Source organism: Carcharhinus amblyrhynchos, chromosome 20 (assembly GCF_965287045.1).
Source record: "Carcharhinus amblyrhynchos chromosome 20, sCarAmb.v2.hapA, whole genome shotgun sequence".
Taxonomy (NCBI): Eukaryota; Metazoa; Chordata; class Chondrichthyes; order Carcharhiniformes; family Carcharhinidae; genus Carcharhinus; species Carcharhinus amblyrhynchos.
Genome location: NC_137343.1, coordinates 29,285,384 through 29,302,928, shown reverse-complemented (window position 1 = coordinate 29,302,928; position 17,545 = coordinate 29,285,384). Strand labels below are relative to the sequence as shown.

General features: G+C 40.7%; 1 protein-coding gene across 2 annotated transcripts in view; it reads left to right on the top strand.

The window, feature by feature from the left end:
- The window catches only part of glt1d1 (glycosyltransferase 1 domain containing 1), an 84,911-nt gene that overhangs the window by 40,684 nt on the left and 26,682 nt on the right, over window positions 1-17,545 (top strand). For both annotated transcript variants that reach the window (XM_080208356.1, XM_080208355.1), the window contains exons 8-11: window positions 643-692; window positions 6,967-7,010; window positions 8,073-8,193; window positions 9,505-9,603. In XM_080208356.1, the coding sequence (XP_080064482.1) occupies window positions 643-692; window positions 6,967-7,010; window positions 8,073-8,193; window positions 9,505-9,603 (314 nt within the window). The remainder of the gene's footprint in view (window positions 1-642; window positions 693-6,966; window positions 7,011-8,072; window positions 8,194-9,504; window positions 9,604-17,545) is intronic.

The window sequence follows — 17,545 nt, the reverse complement described above, 5'->3', positions numbered from 1 at the left end:
CCTGGAACTCGCTGCCAGGGAAGGTCGTGGAAGCAGATCAGTAGTGACTTTTAAGGGGTGCCTTAACAAATACTTGAATAGGATGGGAATGGCGGGACTTGGTTGCCGGAAAGATAGGGGGGTTTTAGTTGAGTCAGGCAGCATGGTTGGTGCAGGCTTGGAGGGCCAAACGGTCAGTTCCTGTGCTGTAATTTTCTTTGTTCTTATATAATACTCTTATAAGCATTTTCTCAAATATCTGTCTAATTCCAACTTTACTTTCTTTTCCCATACTATCTGCCAGTGCTATTTTTCTGAGCATTCTAATCTATGCATTTGCCATCTGTTGGGTAAACTAATTACATTTTAAACTATCTACATGCTTTCCTCCTTCTGAGATTCAACCTGTGACCTCTTTTTCTAAAGTTAATGACGATTTCAAGCATAATGTTGGGGTTCAAATTTATCTAATTCCTTCAGATGTTTGAATGAGAGAGTGTGTAATTGCAGTGAATTAAATGCAGCTGAAGTATGGACAAAATCCATGGCAGACATAGATCAATCTTACTGTAAAGCTGAATTTGTGAAATCATGCAGTGCATCATGTTCTCGGCTGTGTTTCAGCTGATTTTAAAAAATCCTTTGTTTTGTTTTGTTTTAAAGCCTGGCATAAGAAAGAACCACGGGTTTATTTAGTTATTATTGGACCAGAGGTGAGCAATCATTCTTCAATTTTTAAATATTTTGTTGACCTACATAGTGGCTCGCTGAGGATTAGAGGGTAATACAAGCAAGGCAATCCAATGCATTATCTTTACAAATAGATATGATAAAGCTGTGTAACCACACTCTTTATTAAGTGAGTTTATGAAACTATAGTGGAAAATTTGACTTTATTTTTGCTTTATTCATTCATGCTATATTGGCACCATAGGCAAGACCAACAATTATTGCCCATCCTTAATTACCCTTGAAGGCAGTGGTGAGCTGCTGCCTTAAACATTTGTAATGCTTTGAAACAATTGGATTGCACGGTGGCATAGCGGTTAACACTGCTGCCTCACAATGCAAGGGACCCGGGTTCAATTCCCAGCTTCGGTCACTGTCTGTGTGGAGTTTGCATGTTCTCCCTGCGTCTGTGTGAGTTTCTTCTGGGTGCTCTGGCTTCCTCCCACATTCCGAAAGACGTGCTGGTTAGATGCATTGGCCATGCTAAATTCTCCCTCAGTGTACCTGAACAGGTGCTGGACTGTAGCAACTAAACGATTTTCACTGTGAACCTACTTGTGACACTAATGAATAAACTTTAAAACTAAGTGTTTGAACTTTGTTTGATGAAGGTATACCATAGTGTTGTTGGGGAAGGAGTTCCAGGATTTTGACCGAGTGACGATGGTGTGTGACTTGAAAGGTGAATTTGCAGCTTGCGGTATTCCCATGTGCCTTATGCTTTTATTCTACAGGAAAGTGGAGATCCCTGCTTTGGAAGGCACTGTTGAAGTTCCCATACCAAATGAATCAGATGCCTAGTTTGAAGCCAAGTGATCTGTTCAGTTTTATTCTTGCATTATATTGTAATAGTTTGAAATAATGGAGTGGCTTTGCTCAGACGTTTTGGAGGATGGTTGGGAGCCAATCATATTACTGTGGGCCTGGAATTGCACATATGCCAGACTCAGTACCGATGGCAGTATCCCTTCCTATAGGACATCGATGAACCAAATGGGCTTTTAGAAAAATTTAGTAGCTTCGTAGTCGCCATTACTGACACCATCTTGTTATTCTAGATTTCTTTTAACTGAATTTAAATTCCCAAGCTGTTGTGGTGAAATCTGGACACATATCTTTGAATTATTGATCCAGGTTTCTGAATTACTAATACATCATCTTTCTGATGCTGTGTGCCCAGTTTAATTTTTAGTAATCTTTGATAATATCTACCTTGTTTTCATACAGAGCAATTTGTCTTTGTGTAAGCTGGTGGCTTGAGCTATAGAGTGAGAGTTGAAAGTAGTGAAGGGAATCATGTTGAAAAGAAACCTGATCAAGATTTGAAAAATGGAGAAGTGCATAAAGCAACTTCCAGACAATAGGGCCAAGGCAGTTGAAATACAAACCACAAGAAATAGCGGCTGCTGTAGGCCATTTAATCCTGTGAACTTGCTCCACCATTCAATTTGTTCTTGGTTCATCTTCTACTCCAATTCCATTTTCCTGCACTATCCTCATACCCCTTAAGTTCTCTTCGTGTCCGAAGATCTATGGACCTCTATCGTGACTATATTCAATGGCCAAGCAAATACATCGCTCTGAAGAAAGAAATTCCAAAACTTCACAAGCCTTTGAGTGAAGAAATTTCTCCTTGTCTCAGTTTAATGGCTGACGCCTTACTGTGAGACTGTAGATCTGGGTTCTAGATTCCCCAACCAGGGAAACATTTTCTCAGCGTTTAACTTGTCAAAGTCACTTAAGAATTTTGTGTGCTCAAATTAAATCACCTCTGGGCCTAGCCCATTCACTCTTTCCTCATAGGACAGTGAGCTTATGATGGCAAAGTGGTAATGTCAGTGGACCAGTAAATTATAGGCCTAGAAATATTCTCGTTGGCCAAAGGTTCAAATCCCACCATGGCAGCTCGTGGAATTTGAATTTAATTAATAAATCTGGAACACAAAAATATTTTTAGTCATGGTGCAATGTAGCTAATTATTATTAAAAAAAACCCCATCTGATTCACTAGCGTTTTTTAAGGAAGGTATACTGCCATCCGTTTGCGTGGGACTCTGAACCCACAGCATTGTGGTGGATTCTAAACTGCCCTCTGAAATGGCCTAGCAAGCTATTCAATTTGAGGGCAATTCAGAATGGGCAGCAAATATTGATCTTGGCAATGACACCCAACATCCCATGAAAGAATTTTTGAAATTCTCTCAATCCCAGGAACCAGTCTAATGACAGTCCTAATATTATACTTAGAAAAAGCATGTTACATAACTTTAAATATGGACTCTGTGTTCAGAAGGAAGTTTTTGGGACGATGTTTTATTTAAAATGGACACTGATGTTCTGCTAAATTGGCTGCTAAGATGCATGTGACCTGAGCAACTTCAACACAGACTATTTGAAGTTCACAGAAAATTACTAATTGCATCATCCCAGATAGGGAGCTCCCCCAGGAATGGATGTTTTAAGAGGAATAATAACTGTGGTATTCAAACTTGCTTTTGTTTGGGGATTTGTCCAAAACACAAGCTCAGTCATGTCTCTGAGTTGGTCCCCTAACAGAAAGGGCTGGGCAGAAACCAATTCATCCTGAAGAAGTGTGACGAGTCCATCCATTATCTGCATTGTATAGCAAAGGCTTGTAGCTAAGCCATTGCAGGTGGATAGCGCCAGTATTGATCATGTAACTGAAACTGGTTGGAAACGACAAGGTTTTTATCTGAAGACCCAGTATGACTTGGGCAGCCCACAGAAGACACACAAAGAGACAGCAGCTACAGCAAAAATATGTGCCATCTTTGCTTTTAAGAACCTGGAGGTCATGCATCTTAAAAGAGCCTCCCAACCTGATTTCCAAAACTCCCAAGTCTAACTGTAATTAAATTTAACGTCCTGTTTAAAAAATCTGCAAGCTTTGTGATCTCTGAGCATTCATCTCTTTGAGGAAATCCTGCAACAATTGAGATATCTGACTCCAGCTATTGGAACCCATCTAGATTACAATTCAAGAGTGAAAAAAGATTCCCATTATTGGGCTCACAGCAATTGTTCTACTACAAGCCTAATACATGAACTATGACCTATTCTTTTGCTTTATAAAAAGTGTACTGTTTTCCTTAACTGAACCTTTTCTGTGTGTATATGAATGCTGAGTAATTGATGGGCCAAATGGCCTTATTCTGCTCCTATATCTTATGGTCTTATGGACACACCATTTAGACTTTTGGGGTGAGTGCATGAATAAATAATCCTCTTTATTTTAATCCACAAAAGGTGGCTGCCGTTATTCAAATTGACACATAACTCGAGGAGACACACATACCTCCCTCTCCAAAACTACACTAATTATGGGCGGGAAGGGAAGGGAATTGGGAGTTTTAGTTTATCTCCCCTCCCCTGTTTCTAACACCCGAGATATCCTAATGTTTTGCCACAGCAGTTTTTAGTAAGGCATTAACTTCTGAAATGAATTTTGGCTTCAGTTGGCAATTTTTAGGGATAAATCCTTATTAAATCTGGTTTACAAATGCAGGTTGGACAGCATTTCAGGTCAGCAGATGGTCCTGTCTCTCCACATTGCTAAACAATTTAATGTGTTTTCTTTGTTAATGACTTTGATATTGCCAATAAGCCTGTCTGGCTGCCTGCCATGCACAAGGGTATGCAGTTGCATTGCAAATTTGAGATTTTTTTCCCTTTTATTAATTTTCTAGTTAGCTTTGATTCTTTTTTGGAAACATTTTCCAATGAACAGCCATGAGAGGCAATGTGGCACTTTAATGAAGTTGATGTTAACATTACTCCACTTTGAAAGTGTTTTAATAACACCCATATATCTGCAGGAGTTACAATGGGGTTACGGGTTGCTATAATCTGCATTTGCGAAGCCACTTTGTGCTCAGACTATTTAAAACAAATTGGGTCACTCGACTGTGATTAATCAATTCGGGGACTGACCCAAGTCTGATCATCATGTCGACCCAGTAAAGAGAAGTATTTCTATAGTGGGTGAGCAGAAAAGCTTTTTAGTAGATTGATGACTTCTTTTAGAACCAATTTAAACTGGTACAACAATGTGATTTATTACCAAAGAAAAAGTTACTAAAGCAGTAGTTGCACTCGCAAGATGGGTAAAAGTGAGCAAACTGTGCAGTGTTTTAGTTTCAGGTTATTGCATTTAACCTTCTTGTCATCAAGCCTCATGATAGTAACTTTTTGCTCAGTGCTATTGGCTTACTTTTTGTTCCTTTACTGGGTTCTGGATTTTTCACTTGGCTGTTTGCTCCTAACGTTCGTTCTTGTTCCAAGAGTGGGTTGAGTTTTTTGGGTTTGTGCAATTAGCAAAAAGTAAATAAAATGCCACCAGAGTGGAAGAGATGGGGCAGAAAGAAGCATAAAAATGCTTGAAAAATGAGAGTGAAAAGATAGTTAAAGTGAAGCAGAGAGGAAATAAAGAATGCAAAGGAGCTACGGTGGAAAAAATAAATGGCAGCTGGGGAAATTAAGGAGTTAAGCAGATAAAGACATCAAGAAAGTACCTCATTTTCAAACCTATGTGAAAGACATAAGTGAAAGGGATACTACAGAGTGGAAGATATGCAAAAAGATAGTCACAAATAGAGGAGAGAAGGGCACAAAAGTTTTCCCATAAATCTAATATAGCCCTCAAGTGTTACATTTATGAATTCATTGTGTGTGTAGATGCAAACCTAAAAAATTGCAATGCAAACCACTGGTGGTTTCACCATCAGAATATATTGAACAAATCTTTGTTTCTTTAACACATTGGATTGTAGAACATATTTCATAAAATTAATGCTTCGTGTCTTATGAGTGAGGTTCTAGGTTTGCATTGATTTAATTTTAAATTTGCAATATTGTACAGTAGAACAGGAAAAAAAAGTATAAATTTCAGTTGCATCTAGATGAATGTGTATTAGGTGCATAGGGAAGATTTTTGGCATTGCAGCATCTATGGAACGTCACCTTTGCAACTACCATGGGAATTGCCTGACTGACATTTTTTCTAAATGGTCCGACATTAAGAGGCTTTCCATCTCAGTGTCCTGATCACCTACTTATCCGCAGGATATGCAGGCATCTGGCAGAGGGACAGAGCAATCAAGCATCATGACTTGTCTAGGAACCCCCACAGGCAGAAGTTCTGCAGACAATGGGAGCAACTGAAAGAATCAGCAAGCAGGCTCGTGCCTTATACCAACTCCATCTCTTGCCTATCCCTTTCCCCTGGATGATGCAATGGCCTCTCAAGCCTGCAGCTGGGAGGGCCAAAATCAGGGGCACCTCATCCTTTACAATCACTGTGCCTATGGGGTGCACTGCAAATAATCCAGAGGAATATGAACCTTGTATGTTTATGTCCTTCAGGGAAGGAAATCTGCTGTCCGTACCTGATCTGGCCTATATGTGACTCCAGAGCTACAGCAATGTGGTTGACTCTCAACTGCCTTCCCAGGGCAATAAAACTGGCCAGCTAGTGACGCCCATGTCCCACAAATGAATAAAAAAATCAGATATTGTAGTGAATTTGGAAAGATCCTGGACCTTTTAAATAATTTTAGCCTGGCCTGTGTTTGAACCACAACGGGTGGGCATGGCGTCCAAGGGAAATGGAGGGAAAATGTGAACCAAGGTTCCTGAAGCATGAATTTGTGTAGGTGTTGAGAAAGAACAGTATTTTGCTCAGTGGTGTTTCCCTCATGATGGATTGTCTTGAACTCATGGTAAATAGGACTTGATTGAGATATGTTGGAGCTGTCACTGCTCATGGCACCATATCCTTGCGTGAATCACCGCCATCAGGAGAGGAGGAAAGAAAATTGGAAGTAGAGGCAATTTAAAGGTTCAGTTTTGCACTTATTGTGGATATTATATTATATGGAAGGAAGAAAGACTTTGAATTTGTATTGTTGTATTACCGCTCTCATGCCATTCCAACATACTTTACAAACCAGTAAATTACATTTAAATTGAGGTGCTATGTAAACAAAGGTTGCAGCCAATTTGGAATGTATCTGAATTCCAAAGAGCACATGAGATAAGTAACCAGTCAGTCAGGTTTTGCTGGCAGTGGTAAATAGAAGAATAAAGGCCATGGCGCGTAAGATATAATTTCAAAATGTATTATTTTAAAAATCACAAAGGCTATTCACTATTTGAGAGATAAGTATAGATTTTTTTAAAAAAACATATGTTCCTGAACAGAAATGTCAAACTTATCTGGTGTTTGATCTTTCTTCTTAGGTTGACGCAGCATTTACACAACAGGTAGCAGATAAGGTCAAGAGGTAAGCTCGTTTTATCATCTTTTTAAATTGAAAGAACCATTATTCGTTGCTACAATCCTGTGCTTTCCTGAAATATTTGTATGTTTTTATTATTGATCAGCAACCTTGTGTTTAGTTTCTTTCAGCACAGTGGTACAATGGTTAGCACTGTTGTCTCTCAGTGCCAGCGACCCAGGTTCAGTTCTGGCCATGGGTGACTATGTGTGCCTGTGTGAAGTTTGCACATTCTCCCTGTGTCTGTGTGGTTTTCCACCGGGTACTCCCAGTTTCCTCCCACAGTCCAAAGATGTGCGGGTTAGATTGATTGGCCGTGCTAAATTGCATGGCCAATCAATCTAGTGTCTGGGGGATAAGTCGGGTGTATGTGTGGGGTTACGGGGATAGGACCTGGGTGGGAATGTTGTCAGTGCAGGCCCAATAGGTAGAATGACCTCCTGCACTGCAAGGATTCTATGACTCTGATTCTTTTTGAAAATATAAATCCAGTACTTGCCATTTACGGAATGATTCGTGTTTCTTGCAGCTTGTATGGGGATATATTCTAGATTTTCACCTGTTGAACTAACAATTTTGAAAGTTTCTTCAAATGAAAACCACTGTGTCTCATTGGTATTGTCACCTGGGAGTTAGTTTGAATCCAGCCACATCTCTCAAAGTTAAAGAGCCTCTCTATTGGCTTTCTGTACCCTATGTCCATTGAGTATCAGCAACCTGAATCTAATGGGCAAATGGCATTAAATTGAGAAATTTGCACTTTGTACGGCAAGTTTTTCTACAAGGCAAGAGTTAGATGAGTAGAATAGAAAGAGTTTACTCTATCTGTTGCCCATACTATTCTTGACCTGGGGTACTCAACAGTTGTTCAAAATGGTTATAAATTTTCATTTTGCCACAGTGACACTTCTCACCTTAATTAATCGAAGGCCACAAAAATTCATTCCAGATTTCAAGGAAACAAAACATTGGAATACAACCACAAAATTTAATTTAATTAATTTTAAAAATATTTTTGCTAGCATGCAACATTTGCGTTTTCATGAGCAATTTTCTATTATTTTGTAGTGCTCACGGGGTCCATCTAGTCTCAGAGAAACCCCAGGAAGAATTACATGCTGCCATGAGGGATTCATTTGCTGTAGTGAACAGTTCCATCTCAGAAGGAATGTCTTCTACAATATTAGAGGTTCTATATTTTCACAGTATCTGATTTTTTAAAAAAAAAATGTTTTCAGCATTTGTTGCAATTTTACCAACACAATGGTTTGCAGCTGTAATGTCAGAAGACATGTTCTCTGCGATCTGAAATTTGTGGGTGTTAGCTGCATTTGTGAGCAGCTCGATGACACAATGGTTAGCACTGCCTCCTCACAGCACCAGGGGCTTGGGTTTGATTCCCAGCTTGGGTCACTGTCTGTGCGGAGTCTGCATGTTCTCCCGGTGTCTGTGTGGGTTTCCTCCAGGTGCTCCAGTTTCCTTCCGCAGTCCAAAAGACTTGCTAGTTAGGTGCATTGGCCATGCTAAATTCTTCCTCCGTATGCCCAAACAGGTGCCAGAGTTGTGGCGACTAGGGGATTTTCGCAGTAGCTTCATTGCAGTGTTAACGTAAGCCTACTTGTGACCACTAATAAACTTTAATCTTTCAAACTTTAAATGGCTTTGTTTTATAGAAGGAATCTGGGAAGGTCAGTATTCTGACTGTTCCAACTCAAATCGCATGTTTTGCTGGAAAGCTGTGGTGAAACACCAGTAGTGATTGTGAAGAAATTCATAGACCAAATTCTCATCGGGTACATGGTGTGCCAAGATTTGTAATCTGTACGGGGTGAAATTCAAAGTGGAGTAACAATTTAGTTTTATAGTCATTTGATAGGACAGAACTTGAATGTTGCTGAGAAAACAGACATGCTGTCAAGGGTTTTTGTCTTGCACTTATCACAACAGATTCACAAGGATGCCAAATCTCAAAGGGAACAACAATTTATACTGCATGAGAACAGGATGCTGATTGGTTGGCAAGTGGACTTTGATTGCTATGGAGGATGCACCAGGGAACAGTTAACTTCCAAGCTTTTGTTTAAATTCAAACCAAACAGATAAGAACATAAGAAATAGGAGCAGGAGTAGGCCATCTAGCCCTTCTGACTAGTCAAGGCATTGCCATGGGAAACAAACCAAGGATTGGCTGTCCACCAAGCTTTTGTTGAATTGAAAAAGATGCAATGTGTGGACATGTTCTTGCTGGTCACTTAATGGTTGCCTGATATTTTCTCCATGGCAGTATCTCTGTCAACTTCCCACAAATTAACGCCCTCTTCTCAAACAATGAAAATCCTTGTTCCCTTTGAGACTTAATATTTTTGTGGGTCTGTCTTGATGAGTACAAGATGAAAATTTTGGACTGCATGTCTCATTTTTCAAAAGCACTCCAGTTTAGTTTCACTTTTTTTTTGCTTAAGTAAATCGATATTTTTTTTTGCTGGGGTGCTACATCTAGGCGATGGATCTTAAAGTTCCAGTGCTGGCAAGGAATATACCTGGAAACAGAGCAATAATAAGGCATGAAAAAACTGGACTTCTCTTCTTTGATCCGCCAGTGAGTAATGATCAATTTAAATTCGAAAAGAGGAGCCTTATGTTCTAATTATTGTGCCATGGCAGGGTCACATTGGCTGAGAACTCATTCACGGTTCAACCTTTAGCTTCTAATTCAATCCATCTCAGTCAGATGAACCAAATCAGCATCAAATTAAAGTTAGATTTCACACTGGTGCCATATGATGGGAGCCGTAGAATCTAGCTGTGCACTTGGTGATGCATCCCATCTTTTGCATGTTTGCATTTTATGAATAAAAGAAATGAAATCCCCTCCCCTCCCTCCAACCTGCAAAAACATTGACCGTGTGATTGTGGAGTTAAAGAAAAAATAGTGGCAATTACACTCTGCCTTCATAGATTTCACGTACTGAATCCAGATTATGCCACCTGCTCCACATAGCTGCAATATTAGTGGTTTAGCTAATTCACACAGAGCATTAGACAGTTCTGTTTTATTGCGGAAGAGTTGAGAGATCCAGGAGCTCCAGTACAGCTTATTATCAAAAGCAAATTTCAGCAGAACACAACATCTGTACTATTAATGAATTGCACATTCTGATCTGAGTGGAATACATAAAGCTTTCAGTATTGCGTGCTGGATGATGTGCGCAACAAAAGAAACCAAGTTATTTTGCTAAAAGGTTCTGGATAATGACTATGCAGATGAGTGAATACTGCCAAAACTGCTGATTGTTTTTTTAAAACTAATGTCTCCTGATTAAAATTCTTTTTGCACCACATAAATATTCTATTAATACAAGCCATTCTTGTATTAGTTTATCACAAATTACATTTCGCAATGAAGTTGTATCTTAATTTTATATCCTAAATTTAATTTGTGCAAAATAGTTTGGCTTTGTACTGATAATACACATGTGTCGTAAATGGGTGTCAACGCCTGAATTAATTGCGCATTGAAATGGAATGTGACTTGTTCTTTCAGGTAACTTCACTCATCTTTGCTCTGGGTGTAGTTTATTGGGATTTTCAGAAGACATTTGATAATGAACCACATAAAATGTCATTGCACAAGATAAGGGATCATGGGGTTGGGCTAATGTAATATATTTCATAAAACCAATTGGTGAAGGATAGAACTAGAACTAATCTTTTCACACATTTTTATAAACATTTATTTACAGAGTTACACATTACAGTCACGCTTCTCATAACCCCACAAGCACAATTTCGGCGAGTAGGGAAAATACAATGGCACAGTGATTAGCACTACTGCCTCACAGCGCAGGGATCCAGGTTTGATTCCCAGCTTGGGTCACTGTCTGTGTGGAGCTTCCTCTTGTCTGCGTGGGTTTCCTTCAGAGACTCTGGATTTCCTCCTACAGTCAAAAAGACATACTGGTTGGATGCATTGGCCATGCTAAATTCTCCCTCAGTGTACCCAAACGAGCGCCTGAGCGTGGGAATTTTCACAGTAACTTCATTGCAGTGTTAATGTCAGCCTACTTGTAGCATTTAATAAGCGGCACAGTGGCACAATGGTTAGCACTGCTGCCTCACAGCACCAGGGATCTGTCTTCAAATCCCAGCTTGGGTCACTGTCTGTGTGGAGTTTGCGCATTCTGCCCATGTCTGCATGGGTTTCCTCCAGGTGCTCCTGTTTCCTCCCATACTCCAAAGATGTGCAGGTCAAGTTGATTGGCTGTGATAAGTTACCTCTTAGTGTCAGGGGGTTTAGGAGGATAAAATATGGGGGTTATGGGGATAGGATCTGGGTGGGATTGTTGTCAGTGCAGGTTCAATGGACCAGATGGTCTCCTTCTACACTGTCCATTCTGTAGTTCTATGTAAATCCACGATTAACGCCCGTTGCCAGCATCCAAGTAAACACAGTTAATATATTAGGATGGGTTGAGCATTGATTAAGAAAAAGAAAACAGAGTAGTCATCGGTGGGCCATTTTCAGGTTGACAGGCTATTGCTAGTGGATGCCGCAAGCATCAGTGATGGCACTCTGCAATCCATATCAATGAGTTAGACTAAAAAAACCAAGTAATGTATCCATGTTTGCTGACTATGTAAATCTAGCTGGGAAGTTAAGTTGTGGGGCAGCCAATAAGGGCTGAAACTTCACCATTGAGGTGGGAACAAGTCGTTAAGTTTCCAGGTCCCTATCCACCAAATTTTTGTTCCGGACAGTGAGGACAGTGTGCAGGCCTGGAAGTCTGCCCCCTCTGAAGGCTAGTTGAAGTTGGCCACATAAATGGGTGATTACTGAAGCAGGCTGGTTTGAAGGCCCACTACAGTTCTGTGAGACTTTGGCCTGATTGTATAAGATGCTGTTAGGCTCTTTAACCTTCATTCCCCCATGCCCCACCCCTGCCCTTCACCCACACCTTATGCCCCATCATACTCCTATGCCTCCCCCATTATGGGCACATCTCAGGAATGTGGTGATGAACAAAATTAATTTTCTAACAAGCTGAGGGTGCTCTCACTGCACAGTTGATTATTGAAAACCTATCCCCTCAGGTGGCCAATCAGTTATAAAAACAAACCTCTATTCACTAGCCACTTCGAAGACAGCTAGCTAATCTATTAAAAGCTGCTTCAACCTTACTCAAAATGTGAACTCAGACCACTGCTGACATAGTGGTTTTGGAGCTTTTGAAAGTCAGCCAAGCATTTAATATGAACTCAGTTATAATAACAGCCCTTGGGAAATGTCAGTAATGAAGTTTATTGAAAATGCAGGCACATTTGCTCATGTTTTGTTCTAGCAAACACCATTTGGTCTCAATCAATGCATTGAAGATCATGGGGGGTTTTTTAACCTCTGACAGCTGCAGCCTATATTTTTTTCATTTGTTAACGGGTTCAAGATTTAAATTACTTCTGATCACGACACTTTTATCTGTCATTCAAGGGCATTTATTCCTACTCTGTAAAATCATGGTTCCCACGTTGCGTTTTAAGGCTCTTGGAACAGTGAAAATGGGACCTGTTTGAACTCTGCTCTAACTTTAGTTGACCTTGCCGAGTTCAGATTTCTGGTCTGTTTGATTCACCTCTTCCCCAAAGCAAAAAATGAGATCTGCTAAAAATGGGGACAGGACCTGAACATCTGGGACCCCATCTGCCATTTTTAAAGGAGTCCAGAGTCAGTTTAACTCTGTGAAAATCCAGCCCAGAGTCTTGGTGAAGGGAAATGGATGAGTCAAAATGATTGGGCAAGAAGGTGCTAGCTGGAGTATAGTGAGGGGAAATGTGAGGCCATTCATTTTGATGGAAAGAATAGGAAAACAATATTTTTAAATAGTAAGGAACTAATAAATGTTGGTTAAATGTTCAAAGGGATGTGGGCTTCCTTGTACGTGAAACACAGAGACAGTTAACAGAAGGTACAGCAAGCAATTGGGAAAGAAAATGGTATGTGGGTCTTTATTACAAGGGGTATGGACAGTTCACATCAGGTGTACTGTGTACAGTTTAATTTCCTTACCTAAGGTAGGATGTACCTGCCTTGGAAAGAGACGCAATGAAGATTCATTAGATTATTTTCTGGGGATGAGAGGGTTGTTCTATAAGGGGAGATTGAGTAGAATGGAAGTGTATTGTCTGGAATTTAGAAGAATGAGAGGTGATCTCATCGAAAAGTATAAGCTTCTCAGAGGGTTTGACAGAGTAGATGCTGAGAACTGTTTTGCCTGGCTGGGGAGTCCAGAATAGGGAAGGGGGTTGACCATTTAGGACCATTGAGAAAATGTCCTCAATTTTCTCAATGGGTTGTGAATCCATACCTCTAAAGGGCTGTGGTTGCTTGGTCACTGGGTATATCGAAGGCTGAGATCAATAGATTGTGAGACCCTCGAGGAATCAAGGGAGTTGGGGTATTGAGTTGGGGAGTGGAGTTGGGGTTGAAGATCAGGCTTTATCTTACTGAATAGCAGATGAGGCTCGAAGGGTCATGTGATCTGCTATTGCTAATCCTACTTATGTTATATTCTGGTGAATCTGCACTGCATTCTTTCAAAAGCTAATTTCTACAATGTAGAATCTTGTTTTAACAGAAAAATCAGTTGTGTGGCTGTTTAATTTTGAGTAAGACAAACTAGTTTCATTATTTTCCCCTCTAAGGAGCAGTCAGTCATGATTGTCTCCCTAAGTGGATGAATTATTTACAGATGCGGGGGTTTCTTGCAAACTTTTTCTGGCGTAATTGCAGAAATGTATCATTGCAATTTGAAAAAATGAGATCAAAGAATATAGAATTTTTGTCAACAAGGTTTATTGAGAGAGCACTGGAAAAGGCCCATTTAAAACTTGATAATTTACAGTACAGCATTAAATTTTTCAGCACGGTTGCAGTCTAAGAAACTCATTGTTTTCTGAAGTCATTTATTATGCAGAGTAATGCTTGTGAAGATAGAACAGAAACCCAGTTGTACATTAAAGTGATGGAGAATTTGGTGAATGATTCTTTCTCTCTCTCTCTCTTCCCCCCCTGCACCTCTCCCACTCTCTCTCTCCCCGCACCTCTCCCATTCCTTACCCTGAATACTTTTTCAGACTGCTTCTTTTGTAGTCTAAATAGAGTTGATGCAGCTGGAGTTAACCTTGATCATTACATTCCTGCAGGTATTTGGAAACTGGACTAAACAAACAGTTCTAATGATATCTATTAATTTTGCTTTGCAGTAGCATGTGCTAAAAAACAAATGGCACCGCAGATTAATGCTTTTTTAAAAACTAATCTTTCATCTATATTTAGCTTCCACCAGGGTAGGCAGAGGCCTTAGAGTAGGTTGCCTACTTGTACTAATTGAAGAACAATGCAGGCTACATGAGAATTCTCAAAAGGTAGAGAAGGAAAAATATTTTTATTCCTAATTCTTTCAACCTCAGTATTAAAAGATCGTCATCCTACAGGGAATAGATTGGTGTTTGATTGTAGGTGCAGATATGATGGGCCAAAGGGCCTCTTTCTGTGCTGTAAAATTCTGTGACTCCATGAAAGGATGCCACTAACTTCAAGGTAGGCAAACATAATCTGATTTGTCATTAAACAGCTTTGTATTTGTTGAAGAAGCTTAAAGCAGTTTTAAGTCAAATTCCCCTCTTACATTATCGCTTATAAATAATTAACAGAATCTTACCAAAAATTGGTGGTGTTGGTCTGACTGTAAACCAGCAGGGTTCTCTCTAGATCTTTGTTTAAAAAAAACCTGGGGGGGGTGGATTTCAGATGATCATGTTGAGGGCCTAAACACACAGGCAAAGCCCAGCTGCACAGAGATTGGGGCGCCCTTTTTAGAGGAGGAAAATAATAACCTCCCCGATGCCACCTCGGAGGTCTCAGAGGTTCACCCCACCCCCACAATCAAAGCCGGCATCTCCTCCATCCCGCAATCAACGTCACATCACCTTCTCTCTCTCGTTCTCTCTTTCTTTTCCTTCCCATCACACAGTTATCACTGGCATCCCCACTGCTCCGATGTCCATTTCCATTCCCTCCCCGCGCCCGCCCCCCCCCCCCCCGGCACTGTCACAAATAAATAAACCACCCCTCCCCCTGAGCCTCATACTGCCAGATTGGCACTGCTAGGTTGATGCTGCCAGATTGGCAATGCCATCCTGTGCCAGAGGACAGTGTCAGGCTATTTACCCCTCCCTCCCCTGGAGATTGTACTCACCTTTACGCTCCTGGGAGGATCGCCATGAGAGATTCACGTCTGGGTGAACCTGTTGCAAACCTCGCTAATGTGATGTCATGACAGAGAGGGGGAAGTATTTGGCAGAGGCCAGATTTATATTTAAATTTATGGAAGTACAATAAAATGAGATTCTTGACCTTTATGGGCGTGAACCTCATGATGTCACAGCAAAGGGCAGGAAAAATAACGGAATGCGACCTCTAGGAATTGTGTTTTCCGATTCTCTCTGAATTTTCAGTCCACATCGCCATTCTTTCTGACAGTGAATACGAGCTGCAGATCGCCCCCATTGTTTTACGATAGATCTCTATCAGCTGTAGCCTACTTCAATTAAATGATCCCCTTTCCATCATTATCTCTCCAGCTGCCTGAGGGTGGTCAGGCTGTAACTTGACATTTCTCTGAAATGGGAGGCGATTGTTCAAAATTTTGTATATTCGTTTAGACGTAGATGATGCTTCGTTGCAGCTTTGAGCAAAAAGGAAGGTGTTGACATACACTATATCCACATGCCAAGCAAGATAAGGTTTCTCCGTTTGTTAAATTTGTCCTTCACTAACCCTTTGCACTGACATGAGGGCAAATAAGTAACTGTCTTTATTAAAAGGAATTTAAGATCACAGAGACCCATTCAAAACGTTTTGATTAACTTGGTCGGTATCTATTGTGGGATGAGATTTTAATCCTCATGAAATGCACCAGATTGGCCCGTCGCAAATCACACTGAAGGCACAGTTTGATTTTTGTGGCACCCAGAACTGTTCTGTCACTAGGAAGCAATTAACATTCATAATAGATAATGTTGGCCAGGTTGCAAACTTACTGTAGCAATAAACTTCCAAGACCAAGGATTGATGACAGGAGTACTGTTAAGCCACTCAAACGAGCTGTTGACAAGAGTCTTCAGCTCTGTTTTTGACAGAGAAATCTACTGAAAAGAAACCAAAGCAGAAACTACAAAATTCTTGTCCTGATTTCAGTTTGTCATTGTCATTTGCAGTGCGCCTCAATTCCTAGTAATTGTCAAGTGATACAACTCTCATCACTTCAGCCCTCTACTGAAAATGCTGGCGGATTGGCCATGCTGAATTGCCCCTTGATGTCCAAAGATGTGTAGTTTAGGTGGATTAGCCACTGGAAATGCATGGGGTTACGTGGATAGGGCAGAGGGGTGAGACTGGGTAAGTTGCTCTTTCAGAGAGTAGATGCAGACTTGATGGGCTGAATAGCCTCCTTCTGCACTGTAAGGATTCTATGATTAACCAAAACTCCAGCCAAATAATTGTGTTGCACCCATTTCAGCCTAATACCCATTCTTACAGGAATGGGTCAGGGATCAGTGCTAGGACCACGACTTTTCACAATATATATTAATAATTTGGAGGAAGGAACTGAAGGTACTGTTGCTAAGTTTGCATATGATACAAAGACATGTAGAAGGACAGGTGGTGTTGGGGAAGCAGGGGGTCTGCAGAAGGACTCTGACGGGTTAGGAGATTGGGCAAAGAAGTGGCAGATGGAATACAATGTGGGAAAAGTGTGAGATTATGCACTTTGGAAGGAGGAATGGAGACATATACTATTTTCTAAAGGGGAAATGCTTAGGAAATCAGAAACACAAAGGGACTTGGGAGTCATTTTCAATATTCTCTTAAGATTAATGTGCAGGTTCAGTTGGCAGTGAGGAAGGCAAATGCAATGTTATCATTCATGTCGAGTGGGCTAGAATACAAAACAGGGATGTAATTCTGAGTCTGTATAAGGCTCTGGTCAGACCCCATTTGGAGTATCGTGAGCAGTTTTGGACCCCATATCTAAGGAAAAATGTGCTGGCCGGGGAAAGGGCCTGGAGGAGGTTCACAAGAATGATTTCCGGACTGAAGAGCTTGTTGTATGAGGAACAGTTGAGGAACCTGGGTCTGTACTCATTGGAGTTTAGAAGGATGAAGAGGGATCTTATTGAAACTTACAGGATACTGCAAGACCTGGATAGAGTGGACATGGGAGAGGATGTTTCCACTAGTAGGTAAAACTAGAACCAGACGGTGCAACCTCAGGCTGAAAGGATGATCCTTTAAAACAGAGATGAGGAGGAATTTCTTCAGCCAGAGAATGGTGAATCTGTGGAATTCTTTGTTGCAGAAAGCTATTGGCCATGATTGAATGGCGAAGCAGACTCGATGGGCCAAGTGGCCTAATTCTGCTCCTATATCTTACAGTCTTAATAGCAGCGCAAGAATGGTCTATTGGGTTTACGAATCTTAGCTG